Raw genomic sequence first — 19,915 nt, forward strand, 5'->3', positions numbered from 1 at the left:
CCGGCCCAGAGGCAATCTATTCATGACTCCTGCGAATTTGGATCCCTCTTCGATTTTTTAACGCCTCGCTTCTAAGATTTGGCACTAGCTAGTCAGGAGTCCGTAGTCGCGCTGAGCGCCGGAGCCGATAGAAGTTTTTGTGGGGGCGACTGAAAGACACCGCTATTTGCGCCTATTTGCATCGCGAGTATATCGGCCGGTTGCGCTGTTTATCGTGGTGATGAGACTTTTGCTCGGTCGGAATGTTCAGAGAATCAGGGTGGAAAACTGTTTTGTAGAGAAAGATTCGCGGGTGGAGAAGAAATGAAATAAGCGCGTCTGCCTCAGTCCGCTGGCAGCGATTCAGGCATACATATCTTGTCGGAGTTGAACCATCTCTCAGTATTTGAATAAGATCTGCCAACCTGCTTAAAGCCTGTATCAAGTGGAAGTTAGGTAGGATACTGAGACGTCCATTTCTTCGAGAGCTACCTGCGAGATCTTAAATCGCATGAAGACGCAGGCATATACGCCCCTCCATTTCTACTCGGTCGTATTCTAGCTACTGATGTTCAATGAATACACGATCCCACCCTGATAATATCACCAGTCACGTCTTATCTGCCCATGGGGTCTCCAGGGCGAGCCTCCTCCCCAGATAGGCTAGAACTATGCTGCGCCGCGCCTGTGATTTCCCGGTCCCTGGTCGATTCCGTCAGGACAGAGCTTTCCGGTCTCATAGGGGAATCTCGTGCTATCTGGGCCTTCTCTTCGTCCGTTGCGCCGGTAATATTCACGGCAACCTCCTCGCCAAATCGTTTTGCAATCTCCTCCAGGGTCAACTGAGCTGTCTCCGGGAAGAAGAAGTAGATCACTTCGGGAAATGTCAGAGGTGGTTCGGAATATGTAAGCACTTTTGTTCTCACCAGGTATAAAAACTGCTGACCAGCAGATGACGAGCAAGTAGAACTTCCACCCCGCATTGTTGAACCCCATCGGGGCCACTTGCAGCAGAATGATAGTGGCTTTTTCGTTAGCTAGTTACATTGAGACACAAAGCATATGTAGACTCACCAGCGAACTGCCCAAAAAGCGAGAAACCCATCCCAATGGGACGAATCTCAGTGGGGAAGATCTCGGAAACGTAGAGATACATGGTAGTGTCGCAGCAGGTGCTGTGTATTGTCGAGTCAGTGGGTATATAAGGATCCCAGATTTGTCCGTAGCTTACCCTTGGAAGGCCAAATAAAGAAATATGAAGAAAACCCCGAATCCGTTGCCGACTTTGTTTGAAGTGCCGCCATACTCGGCAGTCATAGCGGCCAAACCCGATGTGGAAACGACAATTCCAACGAAGCCAGTGATATACATGCCTCGACGGGAATTGACCTTGTCATGCAGCCAAGAACCGAGCGGATTGTAGATGACACCTGTGGTTAGGATCAGTAACGTATGTCGGAATGGGATCACCAAGAAATCGGGTACCGGCAGTTGTCAGCCAAAGGGCACTTAGAAGCAGTGGCATGCTTCCCGTCATCCCAAGACTGGTGTACAAGATTACAGCATAGTTATTCTAAATAAAGTGTAAGCTGTGAAGGTGAATTCGTTGGGCTTGTGGAAAACTCACAATAATCAATGGACCGCCAAACTCCGCTCCCCATTGAGTGAGGAAGCCAATGATCATCCGCTTTCTATACGATTTCTTCTTCAGGACTGCCTTCCACACGTTACCAAACCCAGCAAGCTTCCTCGCTTCAAGATTAATTTGTTCCGTAGTCTGAACAAATTCATTCTTAGCGACCAGATTATTGGGATCGTCTGGTGACTGGCGAAGCTTTTCCAGGACACTTCTGGCTTCTTCATACTTGCCCTTCGAGATCAACCAACGGGGGGACCGAGGCAGCCACGGCGATCCGAGAAGCAACACCAAAGGAGGAAAACACTGGAGGCACAACGGAAATCTCCAGGCAAAGCTTCCCAGTTTCTCATCAGCAAAATAACATGCATAGCCCACCCACGCCGCCATCATGTACCCGAATACCAAAAAGATAGCATGATGACCAACGAGCCAACCTCTGCGGCTGGCACTCGACATTTCCGAGAGATACATGGGGCAAACAGTTACTAGGATTCCGATCCCTAGACCGCAGACAAACCGCCCAGCTTGGAACATTCTGCATTGTAGTTAGATAGCCTGCTTTCCAAGTTGGTAAATCTAAAGGGAAAGAGTATACTCAAGAGAGTTGGCGCCCCCTTGCAGGGCGCCTCCAAACAATGAGAAGAAAGCGCCCAGCTGGATGTTGGCCTTCCTGCCGAAAAACTCGCAGGACCACATGATAAACAACGTGCCGACAGCCCCCCCAGCACTGAAGACCCCGTTGGCCGTCGAGACGACTGGGGTCGTGGTCGAAGCATAACCTGGCTCACCTTCTGCCGGCAGGTTGAAGTAGTAGTACCATCCCGGCTGGCCGATCGTGCTCGAAATGATTGAAGCGCAATAACCATATGTCTGTGCAAGGACCAAACAGCGTTAGATTGCAAGCCTCGCGCATCATCAAGAGAAGGTTTAAAACACTGACCAAAGATCCAATGGCAACAAAGATTGTCACCAGCTTGTTGTAGGTACTAGTCTGTGTCCCAGGCTTTCCCATACTGGTGATTGCTATCGCGTGCAGGATGCAGGAAGCTCCAATTGGGGGGATAGGAATTTGGCAGTATAGCAGAAAAAGAAAGGAAAGCCAGATCTAGTCGACTCACCCTGTACGTTCCGCCACGCACGCGTCAGGCCCAAAAACCCAACTTTATATCTTGGGAATGAGGCGTATGGCTTCGGCCACCGAGGTTCAAAGAAAAGAGAAAGTCCGCGCATGAAGGAAGGTCGCTAGAATTTCCATACGAATCCACGTTCGTGTAGCCCTGCGAACCCCGGTCGATATTAGATAATCTGTGCTTATATAACTGTACATACAAGAGCGGTAAAGAAAGCCCCTGACCGATTGATTGATTTATTCTCTGTATTTATTGATGAAACTCTCCGTTGTGGAGTTCACTTAGGGTCAAGCACCGTAGTCACCCCAGTACGTCAGCTCCGGGGATGCCGTAAGATATGTGTCTCGCTTCTAGACTCTGACTGTCTTTCTCAGCTCTGGGAGGAACCCTAGTCTCATCTGCACGAAGCCGAGTCGAGGCGATAGTATGTGGTAACCGGCGCGAGTCATGGCGAGAAAATGGACCGCGGAATCATCCAACACGGGAGAGCGACAAGTTAGCGCGAACGTCGCACGGAAAACCACATAAAGTCAAAAGGGATTCTGCGTATGCGGTAGGAATATGTGATCGTCATTATTAGTTCAATGGCGTCCGTGCTCGGGTGTTTGTCCCAACCCGGTGCTTACTGCCAATGTCCGCTAACTATGCCCCTGCTATTTTAGGGTTTCTATTTGCCCATCCTATGAACTGGCATCGTGGGCGTGCGGAGAGGTCTTTGGGACTGAACTTTAATGCTGATAGTCGCCAAATGGTCACATATTCCCCGCCTCTCATGCTCGAGATGATAAGACCGATGGCGATGATCTTACGAGCTGAACATTTTCACGAGTTGGTGGCCGATTTAAAGGGGAACCGGCCAGCGTTGAAATGTGTAATCCAAGCAGAAACCCTCTTTGTGCTGTATGCTCAATGATTGAACCTGATTCCGTCCCATCTTCCAAATAGCGTCCACGATCACCGAAGCATGACCAGAATGTCGCCCTTCGATGTTCCCTTTGACGAGCTTCCCAACCCCAAACAGGTGTGGGTTGGAGAGCCTGGCAGCTATGAAGAAGGGCTTGGGAAGCTAGCTATCCTGACACCCGAGGTCGTGGCGAGGGCTGCCGCAAGCGAAATTAGAACCGGTCGACGAGTGACTATGGGCTGGGATTTGACCAAATTGGATTTCCCAAATTTGGGTCGCCAACCATGTCGGCACAAGATCGTTCCACTTCTAGGCGGAATAGCCTTTGATGACATCTATACTATGAATCCACGTAAGATGTCGAATCCGGTCCGCGTGTTCATGACTCAGTTGTATACGTCCTAATAGTTTCTTAGAACAAAGTAGTCAATGGGACGGCCTTCGCCACTTTTCGCAGACGGTTCCTGGTCAGACCCAACGTGTTTTCTATGGAGGCACGACGGCTGACGAGATCAATGACCGGGGAAACGATCGTATAGGCCTGCAGCATTGGGCGCGGGAAGGAATCGCAGGTATTTTCTCACATATCTCATCTGTCGAAAGTCCCACCTGACTCGATAAACAGGGCGTGGAGTGTTGATAGACTACACAACGTGGGCGGAGAAAAAAGGAATGGAGTACAGCACGTTTTCGACGCATCAGGTCCGACTCTCCGATATCCTGGAAATCGCCGAGGAATCAGGCATCATCTTTCAAAAAGGTGACATCCTCTTTGTTCGTGTCGGTGTGACCAAGGAGTGGGATACCGTGATGACGGACCAGCACAAGCAAAAGTACTCGGAGGATCCCAGTCCCGAGCATGCAGGGGTAGAAGCTACCACAGACGTGCTGCGATGGCTCTGGGATTCCGGGTTTGCGGCAATCGCTAGTGACACCATCAGCTGGGAGGTACGAAGAACACTGGGCTTCTTCCTTGCTAAAGAGCTAAACAACATATGACAGGTCTACCCCCCGCAGTCGGATATATTTCTACACGAATATGTACTTGCTGGATGGGGAATGCCAATAGGTGAGTCAATCCAACTATGTTGTTGCGCCGTATAGCTAAATGTCACTAATATTCCCTATAATAATAGGTGAGCTATTTGATTTAGAAGCACTGGCTCGCCTGTGTCAAGAAGTCCAACGCTGGACTTTCTTCGTGACATCGGTGCCATTGAACATGTCGGGCGGAGTCTCTTCGCCGCCAAATGTCATGGCAATCTTCTGAGTAGTGGCAATGTAACAACCGGCGCCTTATACATAGATTGAAGACAATTTGCCTTTTTGTTTTGCTCGGTCCTCGTATTTTGAAAGAAACTTGGAAAAATGGTGCCGACAAAAGGAATTTCCGGCCGACCGGACTATGTTAGATTGCATGACTATCAGCTGCAAATTTGGTCCGCATCAATATTGTTGAACTGCTGTGAACTCGGAGTTTTTCGACGATCCTTGCTGTTGGTCCGACCTATAGAGACGTTTCCTGGACTCCGTGATGGGGCATGTAACCAGCCAACTCACAAGGACTGGCTAATGCAGCCTAGGTCTTCACTGACAGTCGACCTGGGAAGTACCACTGCAGATCTTGAAAGATCAGAGTATGTACGCCAATCTTTGCGTTATGCCCTGAAAGATTAGCTCGATAAACACAGCAGCCTTTGGCTCACTAACTCACCAATTCTAGACCCATACCGTAAAAAGGGGAAAGGAGCCGCGCATTTTCCATAAAGACCAGGAAGATGAATCGGAGCTAGTCAGTGCATAAGGGTCTCAATTTAGGCCCACGGGTCCCCGGCAAGTGGAATCCGCCCCCAGAAAGGTCGTTCTGATCAAAGTACGGAGTACTTCGTACGGCTCGATCAATCAAACAAGCCACAAGCCAGTAGTCCCCCTGTCCATCGCCTTTTCGCCTGTCCTCCCTGACAGGGGTTGACGATCTGGCCCATCCGTGCACCGACCCCGGCGGGATATAACGGCTCCCGGACAAAGAATTCGAGAGATCCTTACATTTTAGGCGCCAGCTAACTGGATACGGACAAGGACCAAGACGCTAAGAACTGCCTTGGGCTGGCACTGATCACAAACAGCATGAGGCAAGCGAGTGACCATACGGATAGAAACAGCCACATCGCATCGCTTCTCCAGCCTTCAGCTGGGCGGGAGGCCGCGCTTTGTTTGTGCCCATAATCTGCTTGGGACGCGCAGGGTTTGCAAGTAGATCAGCCATTTCTGCATGAAAATCCTCTCTCTATCGTCTCGATTCATTTTCCTTTTGCCTTTATTTCCTGGGTACTTTCTCTTTCGTCTCTTGGACTCTATTGAACAAGGATTGTAATCATGGATGCGCGAATTGGAACTACCGACTGTACTACACCTGAAATCCACCTGATTTGCCATGGATCTTCGAAGTGCACCAAATGGTCCCCGATGCAACGAGCAGGACAACCCGTCGAAATCTGAATCGAAGTCTGCTTGGTCGCCATGTCTTGCTCTCATCATAAACCCAGCCAGCCCTAACTACGGGGGAGCTTTCCCTGGGATGTTAATCCATCATGCCTTCACTTCGATCCTTAGAGAGCGATGCAGCTCATAACTCCAACATGGATAAATCGGTGCAGACGTGGAATACCGTAACGCAGTCACTATGTATTACCGCCATGACTATTTTCTTTGGACTACGTGCATACACCCGCCTATCGCTGCTGAACGGGTTTTGGAAAGAAGATTGTGTGTCTGTCCGGATACGAAGAGTGCTAAATGCTGACTGGTTTGATAGGGACTTGTCTTGGTGCTTATGTTCGTCGATCCTGAATTTGGATTTGTCCAAGCATTCGCTAACCAGTGCATTAACTACTGCAGTTTCTCGGGATCTGCTACTCGATCATTGCTCTCATCAGTACGCGATCCCCTCGCCTACCTAGACCGTGCTAATCCACGCGTAGTGGGCCATTATGGCGGAGGCCTTCACATTGACGATGTACCGATCGAGCATCTCATTCCATTTCGAAAGGTACATCCTCCAGCTCGACCACCATACAGAGCACTCACACCTGCAGACTGTCTACGTGACCATGGTCATGTACGGCCCGACCGCATATCTCACGAAAGTATCCCTCCTCTGGATTATGACCCGAGTATTCAAACCGTTTCGTGAATCCGTCATCGCCATCTACATCTTTCTTGGCGTCATGTTGGCCTACTACATCCCGGCCGTTATCGTCAAGATCCGTATCTGCGATCCCATCTCCAAATTCTGGTCACCGTCCACGCCGGGATCATGTCTCGACCAGAACTCCATCATCCTGGCCGACGCGGTTGTCAGCGTCGTCAGCGACATGATCATTCTTCTGCTACCTTTTCCACTAACGTTGCGTCTCCAGCTACCAATGAAGAAGAAGATACGCGTGATGGGCATCCTCGGCGCAGGGGGACTGGCCTGCGCGTTCAGTGTTATCCGACTGATTCTCATCGTGGTCACCGGGCAGTCAAAAGACGGAACGATCGCATTCATGCGAGTCAACATGTGCGGGTAAGTACATTTTTATCTCACCGGCTACCTACCTATAAGTGAGTAACTCAACCATAGCAACGCCGAAATTGCCATCGGCATCGTCTGCGCCTCTCTCCCCGCTCTCTCGGCTCTCATCACGCACGTCTACAACGAATACTCCACCAACGGCGCCACGCACACATCCGGCCAGGATGTCAGCAAAGGCAGAAATCCGAGCAATCGCGACAGTCGGACCGAGCAAGTCATGCCGCCTCTCCAGCTGATGGAGATGGACTGCGACCAGAACATTCTCATGCAACATGTTCAGGGACAGCCTCGGATCGAGACGGCGGTGCTTAGCGAGGGAGGTCACTTTCATGCTGAGGCGGGAGGGATCTTGAAGACGGTGGATGTGTCGACGTCTGTGAGTTCACGGGGTGGGTAGATTGAGGGATTGTATAATATTGTACTATACTCTGGGATTATATACCCGATTAATATGGAAACATTCTTTGGGGAGTCTAAGCATCTATCGCCCAACATAATACATAAGATCATGTTTACTTGACCTTTGAAATCGAATAAACCAGCTCGGCGCCCAAATAGCCATCCATTCACCCAGCTTTCAGCTACCCAACTATACATTCAATCCGAGTTATACCCAACACCAGAGAACCCCCAAAATAGATCGGAACTAAACCAAGTAAGCCGGAGTATATACGGAGTACTGTAGTACAAACTGTCCGAGTCCAAATATAGTAATTCATAACCCCTCCCTGATCAACATCGGCCTTCGTGCCGTGGTCCCTCTTTCTCCGCACTTGAAGTACCCCGGATCAACGTAACCCCTCCTTTGCATTGACCGTGCCGAGGATAAGGGATATATCCACCTATCTACCTATCGACCCTTTCTAATTTCTGTCCTGACATTTTATCATTCACACTCACATTCTGATTCGATACTAATACACGTAAAGTACATTAATCCAGGTACCCTCACCCGACAATAACAAGACTAAGTCCAGACAACTCAATAGACCCCGACCAGATAGCAACATGACGAAATCATTAACTCCGGGTTCAAGACTCCAAGGTAAAGTTGCCATCGTGACAGGTGTGTATTCCTTTCCCTAAAACCTTCTATTTTGAATCCTAGATCCCTAGCTCGACAAATAGATAGATACCCAATTAACCCAATATCTGAATTACTAATTCGACTCAAAACTACAGGCGGCGGATCCGGCTTCGGCGCAGCCATCGCGCGCCGATTCGGCGAAGAAGGAGCAAAAGTAATAATCGCAGATATCAACCCCGAAGGAGGGCAGAAGGTCGCAGCGCAGAACCCAGACCAGTTACTTTTCAAGAACCTGGATGTCACGAGCGCCGAGGACTGGAAGGCCGTGGTGGATGGGGCGGTAGAAAGGTTCGGTAGACTTGATGTGTTGGTGAATAATGCGGGGACGACGTATCAGAATAAGGTGAGTTTTGGTCTGTTTCACTTCTTCGCTGGGTGTTGGGTGCGTTTCTGGGGTTCTGAAGGGATAGATCGGATGGTTTGTTGTTTGACTGACTAACTGATGCTGTGGATGAATGGGATAGCCAACTGCGGAAGTCACCGAAGCGGAATGGGAACGCGTGTTCAACGTCAACGTGAAAGGCATCTTCCTGGGCACGAACGCCTTCATTCCGAAACTGATTGAACAGGGACAAGGCGGGTCCATGATCAATGTTTCGTCGACGGGGGCGACGAGACCGAGACCTGGGTTGGTGTGGTATAATGCATCCAAGGGGGCGGTGTCGAATGTATGTCCTCTCCTTTCCCCTGTCTCTCCTTACCCATCCCCATAGAGGTGTCCAACGGAATGATTACTGCAGAAACTGATAGACGACAGGCAACAAAAGGCCTAGCAGCCGAATACGGCCCCCACAACATCCGCGTCAACACCGTCTCGCCTCTCCTATCCGGGACGGGCCTTTTCTCCATGTTCACCGGGATGCCGGATACACCTGAAAACCGGGAGAAGTTTATCGGGAACGTGCCGCTAGGCAGACTGACGGACCCTGATGACGTCGCGAACATGTGTCTGTATCTGGCGAGCGACGAAGGAAGCTTCGTGAACGGCACGGAGATGATAGTCGACGGAGGAAAGTGTATCTAATTGGACAGTCTGATGCCGCAATGGTAGCGTTGCTTGTTGCTCGCTTGCAAATTGATGTATGAAAGTTTGGTTGATGATGATAATCGATGCTTTTGCTTTGAAGAACTCAGCGCGACATTCTGTTACTTATGGAGGCAGCCAAACTGGCTGATAGTTTGATTAAATTTGTTGCGGCCATGAACGCGGATCGAATAGAGACCAGTCTTCCTCGAGTAGCCCCATCATGTGCTGGTTTCCGGAGAACCAGTTCCCCAAAGTAGTCTGGGGCGCGTTCATGGGAAGTGCTTGACCCTCCACCCCTCTCATCTCGGCGGGCATCTCGCCCGTCAACGGAGCGGCGGTGACTGTAGCGGCCGCCGCAGCGGGATTCGCAGGACCGGGAACAGCAGCTCCGGCAGTCCAGCGCATTTCCGCATCGTCGGGCGGCGCCGGTGCCAGCCCCAGCGCTGTAAAGTAGGAGTCGAACTCATGGCCGACAGAGGCAAGGGACTGATCCTGCTGGGTCTGGGCTTGGGATTTGGCTTCTAGGTATAATCTCGCGACAGTGCTCAGGACCTGGCAGAGGCGGTGCATTTTGGAGATCGCCTCGGACAAAGCACAGACTGGTTCGAGGGAGGCGACGAAATCTTCGAGGCGTTCCAGGTCCGAGTGGGAGGAGACTTCGATGATGTGGCAGAAGAGCACGATGAATGGGACGAATGGAGAGTAGAGGATGGTCCTAGAGAGAGGAAAGGTGATCAGCTTCTGATTCTGGGTATGTCATTGCCCTCCAGGCGAAGCGAGCTTACCAGTGTAAGTAGGACCGCATCAGGTACTCATCAACCTCTTTGAACATCGCCATGCAAGTCTGATGTGATTCTAGGGCGGTCCGAGCCGTCTCGATGCACTCTTTGATAAAGGTGCTAGGAGAGTCAGGGGGCGGTGGGATGGCTCTGTAGATGAGCGTCAACACGGACAGGCGGCACACTTCGTCGGATCGGATATAGAGCTCCTCCACAATGTTCATATGATTGATCGTCTTGAAGATATGCTATCGTATGTCAACAGCTGATCTCCATGATAAGTACTTGTCTTCAGGTATCCCACCTTGAAAGGCTCCATGACTTTCCATTGCATGTTCGTGGCTAATTGACGAGCATGGCCCACCCGGTTAGTCTCGGGCTGGCAAAGGGCTGCAGGGCTGTACAGCTTCTCGTACACCTGGCCCTGGATCTTTGCCAACCGGATCCACAGCATGTAGATCTCCTTATAAGGCTCCAAACCGACTGTGCTCGATTCCCACGACAAAGAGATGTCGTAGTCCTGAATGGTTGAGGCGCGCCCGAGACGCAACGAGAGCGCTTTATCGATACAGTAGATCGACCAGAACAATCTGTTCTTGTGCTCCTTGACAGCGGGGCTGTCGTGTTCCATCGATGACGCCCGGTGGTAGCCCAGGGTTTGGCATAGACGGGAGGCAGTAGAGGTCAGCGTCAGGCCGAAGGATGGCTTTGAAATTTCAATGGAATGAACAGCCTAGTCAATCAGTATAACTCTGCTTACGAACGGCAGAAAAACTCACTCCCAGGGTCAGTGCCTCGATAGACTCCATCCGCGCAGGCATCAGAAGACTGAGATTGGCCAGTGCCGTTTCCAGATTGGCGTGGCAAAGCTTCAGATATTTCCGGTAATTGTCGCGTGTCTCATCGTCTTTGACGGTATAGCTATACTCCGAAAAAACATAGAACAGCCCTCCATTGACAACAATGAACGTGGCGTCTGAGTATTCCTCCGTGGCAAAGTACACCTCTTTGCATTTCTCAATCAGACGCTCGGGCGGAATGAACGGACAAAAGCCCTGCAGCGCGGTCGGCGGCTCCTCTACTAGAGCGTGAGCATGTTCCTTCACCACCCAATACTGAAAGGAAAAACAACGCACCTTTCAACCGGCGCAACACCGGCAGAACACTCTGAATAGGGGGCATGATCAAGTCGCGCAAGCCAGGGTTTGGAATAGCCCGCTGATTGGGAAAGCGAACTTCCCGGGCTGACGAGTGCGTCTGGTTATCCTGCATACTGACCATCTGCTTCAGCGTCGACAACGCCGCGCCCATCTTCGGGGTCGACATTTGGAGTGCACTGCGGGAAACGGCTGTCTCTAGGAATCTACTGGCGTAGGCGGAATGGGCAGCCAGAGAAGAGTTGCCCTCAAATGAAGGATCGGCCTCGTGTTGTTCCAAGGTTATGGTAGGATTGGAGCGAAACTCGGCCGTCGAGGGAGTGGCCTGTCCCGATACGGGGGTGGCATGGTAGTAGGGCTCAGGGGGAGATTTGCTAGAGGACCCTATGCTGGATCTCAATTCCCGGAGAGCCTGCTCGATACTTCCGAGGCGTTCCTCGATAAGATCGATTTTCTTTTCACTAGACGAGAAGGGAAAGGGGGTCAGGATGCACTAAGTAGATAGGACGATAGGACGGCACAGAGACAACATCCACGTACTATTGACTGGAGATCAAAACTCTTCTACGGGGCTCGCGAGGCTTCTGCCCAGCTCCAGTGGAGCGACAGACAATCTGGGAACTGCGGCAATTCGAGCATGGGGATTGCTTGTCGCAGCGTATCTAGTCGGTGATGGGCCGCAATTAGGGTCGGCTCCAAGACGGATGGTATGGAGAAATGACAATTGCCAAGCGAAGCATACCTTTCTGGAACGGCATTGATCACACTATGCACCGTTAGTATGCATATCGACGTCGCAGAACCACCGTACATGAAGTAGACAAGCTCACCGCACGTTTGCCCAGCGACTCCTTACCGTCGCTATCGGGTCCCTCGGGCTCCATGTTGGCGAGATGTCACAAAGCACAAAGCACAATACCCAGGGGCAGGGAAGGACAGGCGAGTAAGATTTTTCTTTCACTCAGCTAAACGAGCGCAAAAGTCGGCGTAAGACAGGCCGTGGAGCGTGCAGGTCGTAAATGAAAACGGCGGCGGAACCCGCGGACGCCGAGGAAATCAGGCAGCATTGATTTGCCAGGCCGCCCGCCCGTGACTTCACCACTCTGAAAGATGCGAAGTTTTCTGTTTAAGAATGGTGCACCCTCTCCCCCCTTTCTCTAGGCAACCCAGTTTTCACTTTTCAGGTCCTCATGGTGGGTGCATGATCGGCTTGACCCGATCTACTGCCACCACATTGGTCATTGTCTACTGTCTAGAGTTGTATTCGTCTATATCTATTCTATCTCGGTTGTTCGCCGAGGGTCCGTGTCTTCATCAAAGTCATACCATGCATCAATCCAGTTCACCCACATCATTTCTTGATCCCAATGATAGCCAGATTCCGTGGACTTTCGCTGTAATCAAACACAGGCTCAACCCAGCAGTCTTGGACGCAGTCGTACTCGCGCAGGAATTGCCACCGGTCGACGACAATGATGGCTTCCACCAATGCAGAGCTGTAGGCCATCAGGGTCCAGACCACGCTAAGTTTCTTCTTCGCATGCCAGTACTGCTCCACGTAGCGAGCCAGCTCCTCGTCAGTCAGGTCGGCCATTCCCTCCCGGACCTTCTCGCCGAAGTGCGGGTCCCGACTCAATTTCGTCGTCGCAGCGCGAGCATACGCCGGGAATGAAGCGAAGGCAGCCTTGCGCAGGGACCCGACAATGAGAGGGTTCCCGGTTTTGGTTTCGGTCGATTCCTCTGTTCCGTACAGGTCCTCGGGTGTTTCCGGCTTTTCCACAATTTTGCGGTCGACTAGAATGCGCTGTAAAAGGGTCCGGTAAAAGTGGCGCGTGAAGAAGTTCTCGCTATCGTCCCTGCCCCAGTTGTAAGGAGCCTGTAGAGACATTGACCGGGCGGTGATGTTCAACTTGACACCGGCGCCACTGTCGTGCTCAAAGTCCTCTAGCCGCTTCGACATGGGAAAACCGTGGGGGTCGAACGCAACAGCGTCTTGAGTTAGGCGGGGGTGCATGGAGCGCAGAATGGGAAGTTTGTAGGTTGCAGGGCCGAGTCGCTCGGTCACCAAATTGTAGCAGCAGCCGATCATGGCGATGGCTTTCACCGACGGGTTTACTACTAACGATCGCACGCCGTGGTGGAGAAGGTTGCCGCACGAATGCAAAGAGATGACCATGACCTTGGCATCTGACGGCTTGTCATTGTCATTTTTGTCCACGGTATCCGCCGAGACCTGCTTGTCACCAGCAGACGGCGCTTCAATGACATCCTTGATGATGGGCTCCAGATACCCGTCCTTGATTTCGTGCTCGATGTAGTCCATTGTCCCCCTTGGTTGATCAGGAGCAGCACTCTCTTTCTTCTTCCCCAATTTCCCATTAGGATCATTGTGGGACGGAGCGAATCCGATCTCGCCAGGCGTGAGACTAATATCGCGAAAGACATTCACCATCGAGACATCCTCGCCATTCTCCGTAGGCTCCTCGCTGAGCGCAGTTTCCACCGTCTCCGACTGCTGCGACGGGACCTCCGGTTCCGCTGCCTCGGGCGCCGTAGGATCCGCACATTTCACACATTTATCCGTTTTGGCATTGTACATGCGCACCTTCTTTTTCTCCGTCAACTGTGCGTAGATATCCATGTCCTTGGCACCGTTGATGAACTGGTGCTTGCGCTCAATGGCCACAATGTGCCTGTTATACGGCGGACTTGCCAGCGTCCGTCCCAGGTAGCTCTGTCCCGACCCGAAATCCACGACATGGGTGAGCTTATCGCCGCGCTGATCGTCCACCACGGCGCACAAGGAATCCACATATCGCGAGAAATGTGCCACCTCGTGATATTTCTTCGTTTTCATGCCCACAGAAATCCGTCGCGGTATCGAGGGGTTACCAGGCTGCGGGGGGTGGAAATCCCGCGCCAGACTCAGTCGTCGGATCTGGTGGATGTATTCGAGGAAATCGAGCGGGGGAAGTGCAGCGCCCCGCCATTCATTGCTCGCTTCGTTGCCGGCAGCGACCTTGCGGCTCTTCTCGAGGAGCGGCGGAAGGTCCTCCCGGAGGACCAAGTCAATGATATCCTGGATATCGTGCTTGTCGAAGAAGAGTCGCCATGATTCGGGCAACAGCGACGTGTAGAGGTCGGGCTCGCGCGTCAGGAAATCGAGGATGTGCACACCCCCGCAGAGATGCCGGAACATGTCTGAGGAGGTGGCAAATGACAGGAGGGCATCGACGTAGGCATCGTGGTCAGTCCACTCGTCGGAGAGTGGAAGAGGGTTGGGTCGTGACATGCTTGGAGGGGTTTGGGCGTTGCGCGAGTTCACGGTGAACGGGGTATCATATGGATGCTGCAGGACGCGAAGGCGAGGGGGTCGAACGAATGAAAAAGAAAAGAAAAGAAAAGAAAAGAAAAGAAGAATGGACGAGAGGAGAAGGGAAATGAGAGATGTCAATCCCGCCCCGTGGTTCTCAAAGTTCTCGAGGAGAAAAGAGAAAAAAAAAAAAAAAAGACGGAGGGGAAAAAAACGAAAGGGGTTTAGTCGGACGGCGCTCCACCCAGAATTACGGGGAATGTGGAGGTCCTCTGGAACTATGACTCTAGGAGTAGGGGTGACTATAGAAGTATAGAGTATGGTATACGGACTGATCCAGGTATTCGACCTGTCGAGAATATCCCCTATTTTCATTCCTCCGGTTTGAGAGACGTCTCACGCATTTGAAGCCACGAACTATCCCCGCCTAAACTGTCAATGCAACAAACTATTGACACCCGATGGCAATAGTGGCCTAGAATGACTGTTGATGTCGCAATTTGGCCGGTATAGGGGATTGGGCCCTGGTCTCTGGCCAGTTTCTCCGGTGACGGGGCGTATATAGAATGTGATAGAAGCATATTGACAACGCATAATCCCTCAAACCGGATTCCTCCCCTTGTTCATTCACCCGTAGACGTGGTTGGATTCTTCAAAGAAGAATCCTATGCCCAATTCTGCCCGAGAGAGACACCACATCTTTATATTCCTCCCGAATGACCAGTCAGTCTGGCAACGGAGAACCACGACGTATGTTGCTCCTGCAGCCTGCATGCTCAGCCCTTTCGACATACATCATACCCAAGGGCTCGGCCGCTTATCTACTAACGCGTCACACCGTCTGCGCCTTTATTGCCTTCAAGCAACAAATATCTCCCCCTTGCTGATTGGAAGCGGCCAATCTTGAGCGTGCCCGGCGGAGTATTAAACGGACCATATCATATTGGATTCCCACAACACCGAACTGAGATCTGACATTTCAAACATGGTGAGTACACGGACTGAAGTTTTCTGGTGAGATACCATCCAGGACAGTTGCTGATCATGTATCTGCCAGTTTTTGACAACGAGTAAGCCAAAGGAATTGCCTTTCGGCCGGATCCACGATGTACTATTTCAAATCATCATCAACGGGGATATGGATACCCTTATGACCCTCTGTCTGGTAAATAAGAGTACTTATGAAGTGATCCAAAGCATGGAGCAACATATCTGCGGATATTTCATGCGTTCCCATGGCATCACAGCGTTTGACCCGGCTCTTACCTTAAACCCTTGGACGGGAGGCCAGAATGCCGTCACGGTGCACAACATTCGAAAATTCACCGAGCGCCAGGATATTGCGCACAGGCTGGCCCACCATATTGTGCCTTCGGTGTGGGGTTCCATCTCCGATGACGAACCATCAATAATGAGCCTCAAAGCGGAGCTCCAGCTGGCCCAAGGGCTAGAGCGTGGCCTCTATGTGCTTTTCCACATGGCGGACATCGCCCATCCGACTAGAAAAGTCTCAAACCCACTCATCACCGGAAGACTGAAGGTGCTCAGCAAGATACTGGACGAATATAACCGCTTACCGCTGCCCAGGCGAAAGGTCGTATCATTTGAGAACTATGCCAGCCATATCCAAGGGGTCCTGAAATACGGATATAAAGAGGCCGATATCGGCACAAGACGATTAGCGCTTCGATGGCACTTCGACAAGCCGACGCAAGTTGACTTCTACGCCACCATCCGCATGTTGCGCGAGCTCATGGAGCGCATGCTCCTGCGGCACGGACCCAAGGATTACCATCGAGACACCAACGACGAGTTCAGTGTTATCTCGTGGTTCCTATTGAAGCAATCGCCGCAGTCTCTGGAGAAGCTGTTCCTCGGCCCTCAGGATGATTGCTGCACGTTCAAGCCGGACTCCACTGACTGTAGTGTCAAGCAATGCTACTTTTCAGACCAGCTGGACGACTACTGGAGAGCCTGGAAGGATGTTCCCGACTTGGGGTGTCAGGACTGCGACTGCAAGCGGCGGGTCCGAAGCTGGAGCGTGAAGCCCGCGCTGATCGACCACGCAGGGGTGTTGGATCGTACAGCAGAGCGTTATCTCAAAGAGATGTGGACTCAACGACATGGGCCGTACCATGATTTTTGGATATTTTAACATGGTTCTTTGATGGAGAGTTTAGATACCCGGATTACGGAGGTAGATTGATCAATGAACCATGATCCAGATTAAATACAGTCCGCACGGATAGGTACTCCGTAGATGCTGACCGCCTTACCTACCGCCCAATGACCTCCTGATCAGCTCCACCGTCGCCCTCTTTCATAGAAGTTGTCATCCTCATCATCTCGAACCTCAACGAGGCAGACTAGCCAGAAACCATACCCAGTAACTTAATACATCGCAACAAAATGGATCACTCCGACCCCTTCCTCCAGGTCCAAGCGTGCGTCCGATCCCTCCACCTCCCCCCTTTTTGGCCCTCTGATGGCTGACGCACCCCATACAGAGACGTTCTCTCAACGCTACAGACTTCACGACCTCTATTCTCTTCCTACCTCCGGATCCGCTCACTAGCCAAGTCGCCGACAAACCCCGAATTGCAACAATCCCGTGCCGAGCTGGAAACCACCTTAACAGACCTTAGCGCCGACCTAGACGACCTAGTCGAGAGCGTGCGAGCAATCGAGCAGGACCCGTACCGCTATGGCCTCGAACTCGAGGAGGTGCAACGACGGCGCAAACTTGTCGAAGATGTCGGCGCGGAGATCGAGAAGATGAGACAGGAGCTACAGCGAGCGGTCACCAGCTCGGCGGCCAACAACAACAACAGCCCGAATCATGCATCAGGACTTCCTAACCCCGCGGATTTCGATGATACCCTTTCTCCATCGGGCGAGGATCGAGGTGGTGATTACTATGCGGCTATGGAGCAGCAACGGCAGACGGAGCTCATGCACGAGCAGGATGAACAGCTGGATGGGGTGTTCCGGACGGTCGGGAATCTGAGACAGCAGGCGAATGATATGGGGCGGGAGCTGGAAGAGCAGGCAGTTATGATTGGGGAGGTCGATACGCTCGCGGATCGGGTGGGTGGAAAGCTACAAAGTGGCATGTCGAAAATCAAGTATATCGTGAGGAAGAATGAAGGTAGGTGCTCCTTAGCTTACGACTCCGGAAGCGATGGAATATCCAAACTAACGCCAACGTGGTCTTCTAGATACGATGTCGTCATTCTGCATCGCCGTGCTCATCTTCGTCCTCATTCTCCTTTTGATTTTGCTCATTGCGTTATGAAGAGATCTGAAAATAAATTACATCGGTGCGAAAGATCAACCTCGACCTCGGTTTGGAAAAATCGAAGTCCGACCGTTAGACCTTGGTCTTCTTGCGGGGTCTCTCCTCACCCTCGTCCTCACTCTCGTCGTCCTCTCCATCCATGAGTTCGCTGGCGTCATCGTCGGCAGCCCCGCCTGTTAGATGTCAGCATTCCGTGCAAGATTCCTGGAGTCAAAATACGAACCGAAGTACTTGAAGGCGTGAGTGTACAGGTCCTCTGCCAGGGCGATCGCGAGCTCGTCGCCATCGGGGAAGATCTCGATCGCCTCATCGGTGTCCTCGTCATCATCCTCATCCTCCTCCTCGTCGTCCTCCTCAACCTGCTCACCCTTGACTAGCTTCTGGAATCGCTCGTCATCCTCCTTCGTGGCAGCCTTGGACTCCTCCGCGGTAACGGACCGTCCGCGATACCCGAAGAGGGAGAAGAAGCTCGTTCCGGCGGGGCTCAAGGCACCCAACGAGAAGTCATCATCGTCGGCATCCTTGCCCTCGTCGTTCGTCGCCTCAGCGGCCTCCTCGATCTTGCTCTGCAGCTTCTTGAACTCCGGCAACTCCTTGCGATCACCCTTGTTCTTCTTCTCGGCCTCGGCAAGATCACACGCCGCGTCCAGCAGCCCCTTGGTCAGATCCTGACCCTCCTTCCAGTTAATGCGCACGGGCTCCGAGACCAAGCCTTCCCACGATCGCTTCGCGCCAGAAGGCGAGCGCGTGATCTGCTTCCGCCAGTAGAACTCCTTAACCAGCTTCTCGTTCTCGAAGGACTCGTTATCCTCGGGCCGGAACTCAAGAGTGAGACGGAAGCTGCGCGGCTCGCCGTTGCCCTGGTCGTCAACCTCGAAGCGCTCAACGGAAAGGCTCTTCAGTGCGATGCCGAGAACGGCGGCGTCGGACTCGAGCACATACTCGTCGACATCCGGGGGCGCGTTGGCGAACACCTGGGTCCAGAAGGAATCTTTGAGAGCGGAGTTGGCGATGGCCTCGTCGCGTTCTTTGAGGATGGGGCGGAAACGAGTGACGCCGTTGCGGACTGGCGAGTGAATTGGGTTAGCGATTGACAAGATGGAATGGATTGAACTTAAGTGCATGAAAGTAACAGAACCGAAGAGTATCCAGTATCCATAACCATATACCCAATCCATACTCATGAATCCAACCGAAAGAGAATTTGTGTCAAAAAAAAGGAAAAAACTCACTCTGATCAACCTCAGCACGCACGAACTTCTGCTCAATCAGGTTGAACTGCTGCGCCAGCTCCTTGGGGATGTCAGGGAGAATAAGATCCTCAATGTTTTCGGCCATTGTGAAATGTGTAAAGAATTATCGCAAGAGAAAGGGAATCCAAAATGAAGTGAAAATTTGCAATAAATCGCCAGACCAAAAAACCCAAGGTATGACGCAAGCCAATAAAAAGTCCAAAGATGGGGTATCGACGGGAGTGGAAATGAAAAAAGGGAAGCTCAACGATCAAATGCGCGAACTTTTCAAGGGAATCAGAGCTAGGAAAGAGGTAGCTCAGGGGGTGAGAGAGAATAGAGTGTAGGAGGAGAGAAAAAAAAGAATGCGATGTTAAGAGATTTCTAATTAGACTTGCGCATCGCCATGAAACCCGTGCCTGACTAAGGGCCGACGGGGCCAATCGGGGGTCCGTGAGGAGGTGCGGGTCAACGCTGATATCATCACTCGTCCCTAGTATAGTTAACTAACTACGGAGTTACTATGGTTGCATCCAGGTACTGTACTGGTGAAGGAGTCTGTAATCATCAACTTCATGCTTCACTCTGGGAATACAGAGTTCTGTGCATCTTCGAAAGCTTGACTTGGACTCGCCCCTTCTACAGAACCTTTCTCATGGTGTTGCTATTAACAATATGGCAGCTGTTAGTTTATCCGCCTGCATTTTCGTGAACGCAATGACTTCAAGGACATAACAAAACTCATGTTGGGCTCGTTTTAGACAAGGGGCAACTTGGCAATAGATATTGTGGC

General features: G+C 51.7%; 8 protein-coding genes across 8 annotated transcripts; 4 read left to right on the forward strand and 4 right to left on the reverse strand.

The window, feature by feature from the left end:
* Window positions 1-596: 596 nt before the first annotated feature.
* Window positions 597-2,630, reverse strand: KD926_006508 (putative MFS sugar transporter; the record flags this gene model as incomplete). The annotated part of the gene is made up of 8 exons (XM_053099500.1): window positions 597-853; window positions 906-1,004; window positions 1,054-1,154; window positions 1,211-1,409; window positions 1,465-1,552; window positions 1,607-2,153; window positions 2,214-2,488; window positions 2,559-2,630. 8 exons carry the CDS (start codon window positions 2,628-2,630, stop codon window positions 597-599), a joined length of 1,638 nt encoding a protein of 545 aa, XP_052956765.1.
* Window positions 2,631-3,712: 1,082 nt separating this feature from the next.
* On the forward strand, window positions 3,713-4,922 carry KD926_006509 (uncharacterized protein; the record flags this gene model as incomplete). The annotated part of the gene is made up of 5 exons (XM_053099501.1): window positions 3,713-4,004; window positions 4,069-4,224; window positions 4,278-4,600; window positions 4,655-4,721; window positions 4,789-4,922. 5 exons carry the CDS (start codon window positions 3,713-3,715, stop codon window positions 4,920-4,922), a joined length of 972 nt encoding a protein of 323 aa, XP_052956766.1.
* A 1,321-nt stretch (window positions 4,923-6,243) lies between these two features.
* Window positions 6,244-9,340, forward strand: KD926_006510 (uncharacterized protein; the record flags this gene model as incomplete). Its single annotated transcript, XM_053099502.1, has 9 exons — window positions 6,244-6,418; window positions 6,468-6,487; window positions 6,551-6,587; window positions 6,634-6,701; window positions 6,748-7,220; window positions 7,278-7,618; window positions 8,412-8,659; window positions 8,781-8,984; window positions 9,074-9,340. 9 exons carry the CDS (start codon window positions 6,244-6,246, stop codon window positions 9,338-9,340), a joined length of 1,833 nt encoding a protein of 610 aa, XP_052956767.1.
* Window positions 9,341-9,499: 159 nt separating this feature from the next.
* Window positions 9,500-12,163, reverse strand: KD926_006511 (putative C6 transcription factor; the record flags this gene model as incomplete). The annotated part of the gene is made up of 8 exons (XM_053099503.1): window positions 9,500-10,058; window positions 10,129-10,370; window positions 10,427-10,855; window positions 10,902-11,203; window positions 11,259-11,740; window positions 11,820-11,941; window positions 12,022-12,045; window positions 12,110-12,163. 8 exons carry the CDS (start codon window positions 12,161-12,163, stop codon window positions 9,500-9,502), a joined length of 2,214 nt encoding a protein of 737 aa, XP_052956768.1.
* Window positions 12,164-12,630: 467 nt separating this feature from the next.
* KD926_006512 (uncharacterized protein) lies at window positions 12,631-14,571 on the reverse strand (the record flags this gene model as incomplete). Its single annotated transcript, XM_053099504.1, has 1 exon — window positions 12,631-14,571. One exon carries the CDS (start codon window positions 14,569-14,571, stop codon window positions 12,631-12,633), a length of 1,941 nt encoding a protein of 646 aa, XP_052956769.1.
* A 1,006-nt stretch (window positions 14,572-15,577) lies between these two features.
* On the forward strand, window positions 15,578-16,747 carry KD926_006513 (uncharacterized protein; the record flags this gene model as incomplete). The annotated part of the gene is made up of 2 exons (XM_053099505.1): window positions 15,578-15,580; window positions 15,650-16,747. 2 exons carry the CDS (start codon window positions 15,578-15,580, stop codon window positions 16,745-16,747), a joined length of 1,101 nt encoding a protein of 366 aa, XP_052956770.1.
* A 254-nt stretch (window positions 16,748-17,001) lies between these two features.
* KD926_006514 (SNARE domain protein) lies at window positions 17,002-17,887 on the forward strand (the record flags this gene model as incomplete). The annotated part of the gene is made up of 3 exons (XM_053099506.1): window positions 17,002-17,036; window positions 17,100-17,740; window positions 17,811-17,887. 3 exons carry the CDS (start codon window positions 17,002-17,004, stop codon window positions 17,885-17,887), a joined length of 753 nt encoding a protein of 250 aa, XP_052956771.1.
* Window positions 17,888-17,962: 75 nt separating this feature from the next.
* KD926_006515 (histone chaperone napB) lies at window positions 17,963-19,228 on the reverse strand (the record flags this gene model as incomplete). Its single annotated transcript, XM_053099507.1, has 3 exons — window positions 17,963-18,063; window positions 18,114-18,956; window positions 19,123-19,228. The coding sequence occupies 3 exons, from the start codon at window positions 19,226-19,228 to the stop codon at window positions 17,963-17,965; spliced, it is 1,050 nt and encodes a 349-aa protein (XP_052956772.1).
* Window positions 19,229-19,915: the final 687 nt, after the last annotated feature.

The sequence above is a fragment of the Aspergillus affinis genome (assembly GCF_023601865.1).
Source record: "Aspergillus affinis strain CMG 70 chromosome Unknown NODE_34_length_287566_cov_88_205910, whole genome shotgun sequence".
Taxonomy (NCBI): domain Eukaryota; kingdom Fungi; phylum Ascomycota; class Eurotiomycetes; order Eurotiales; family Aspergillaceae; genus Aspergillus; species Aspergillus affinis.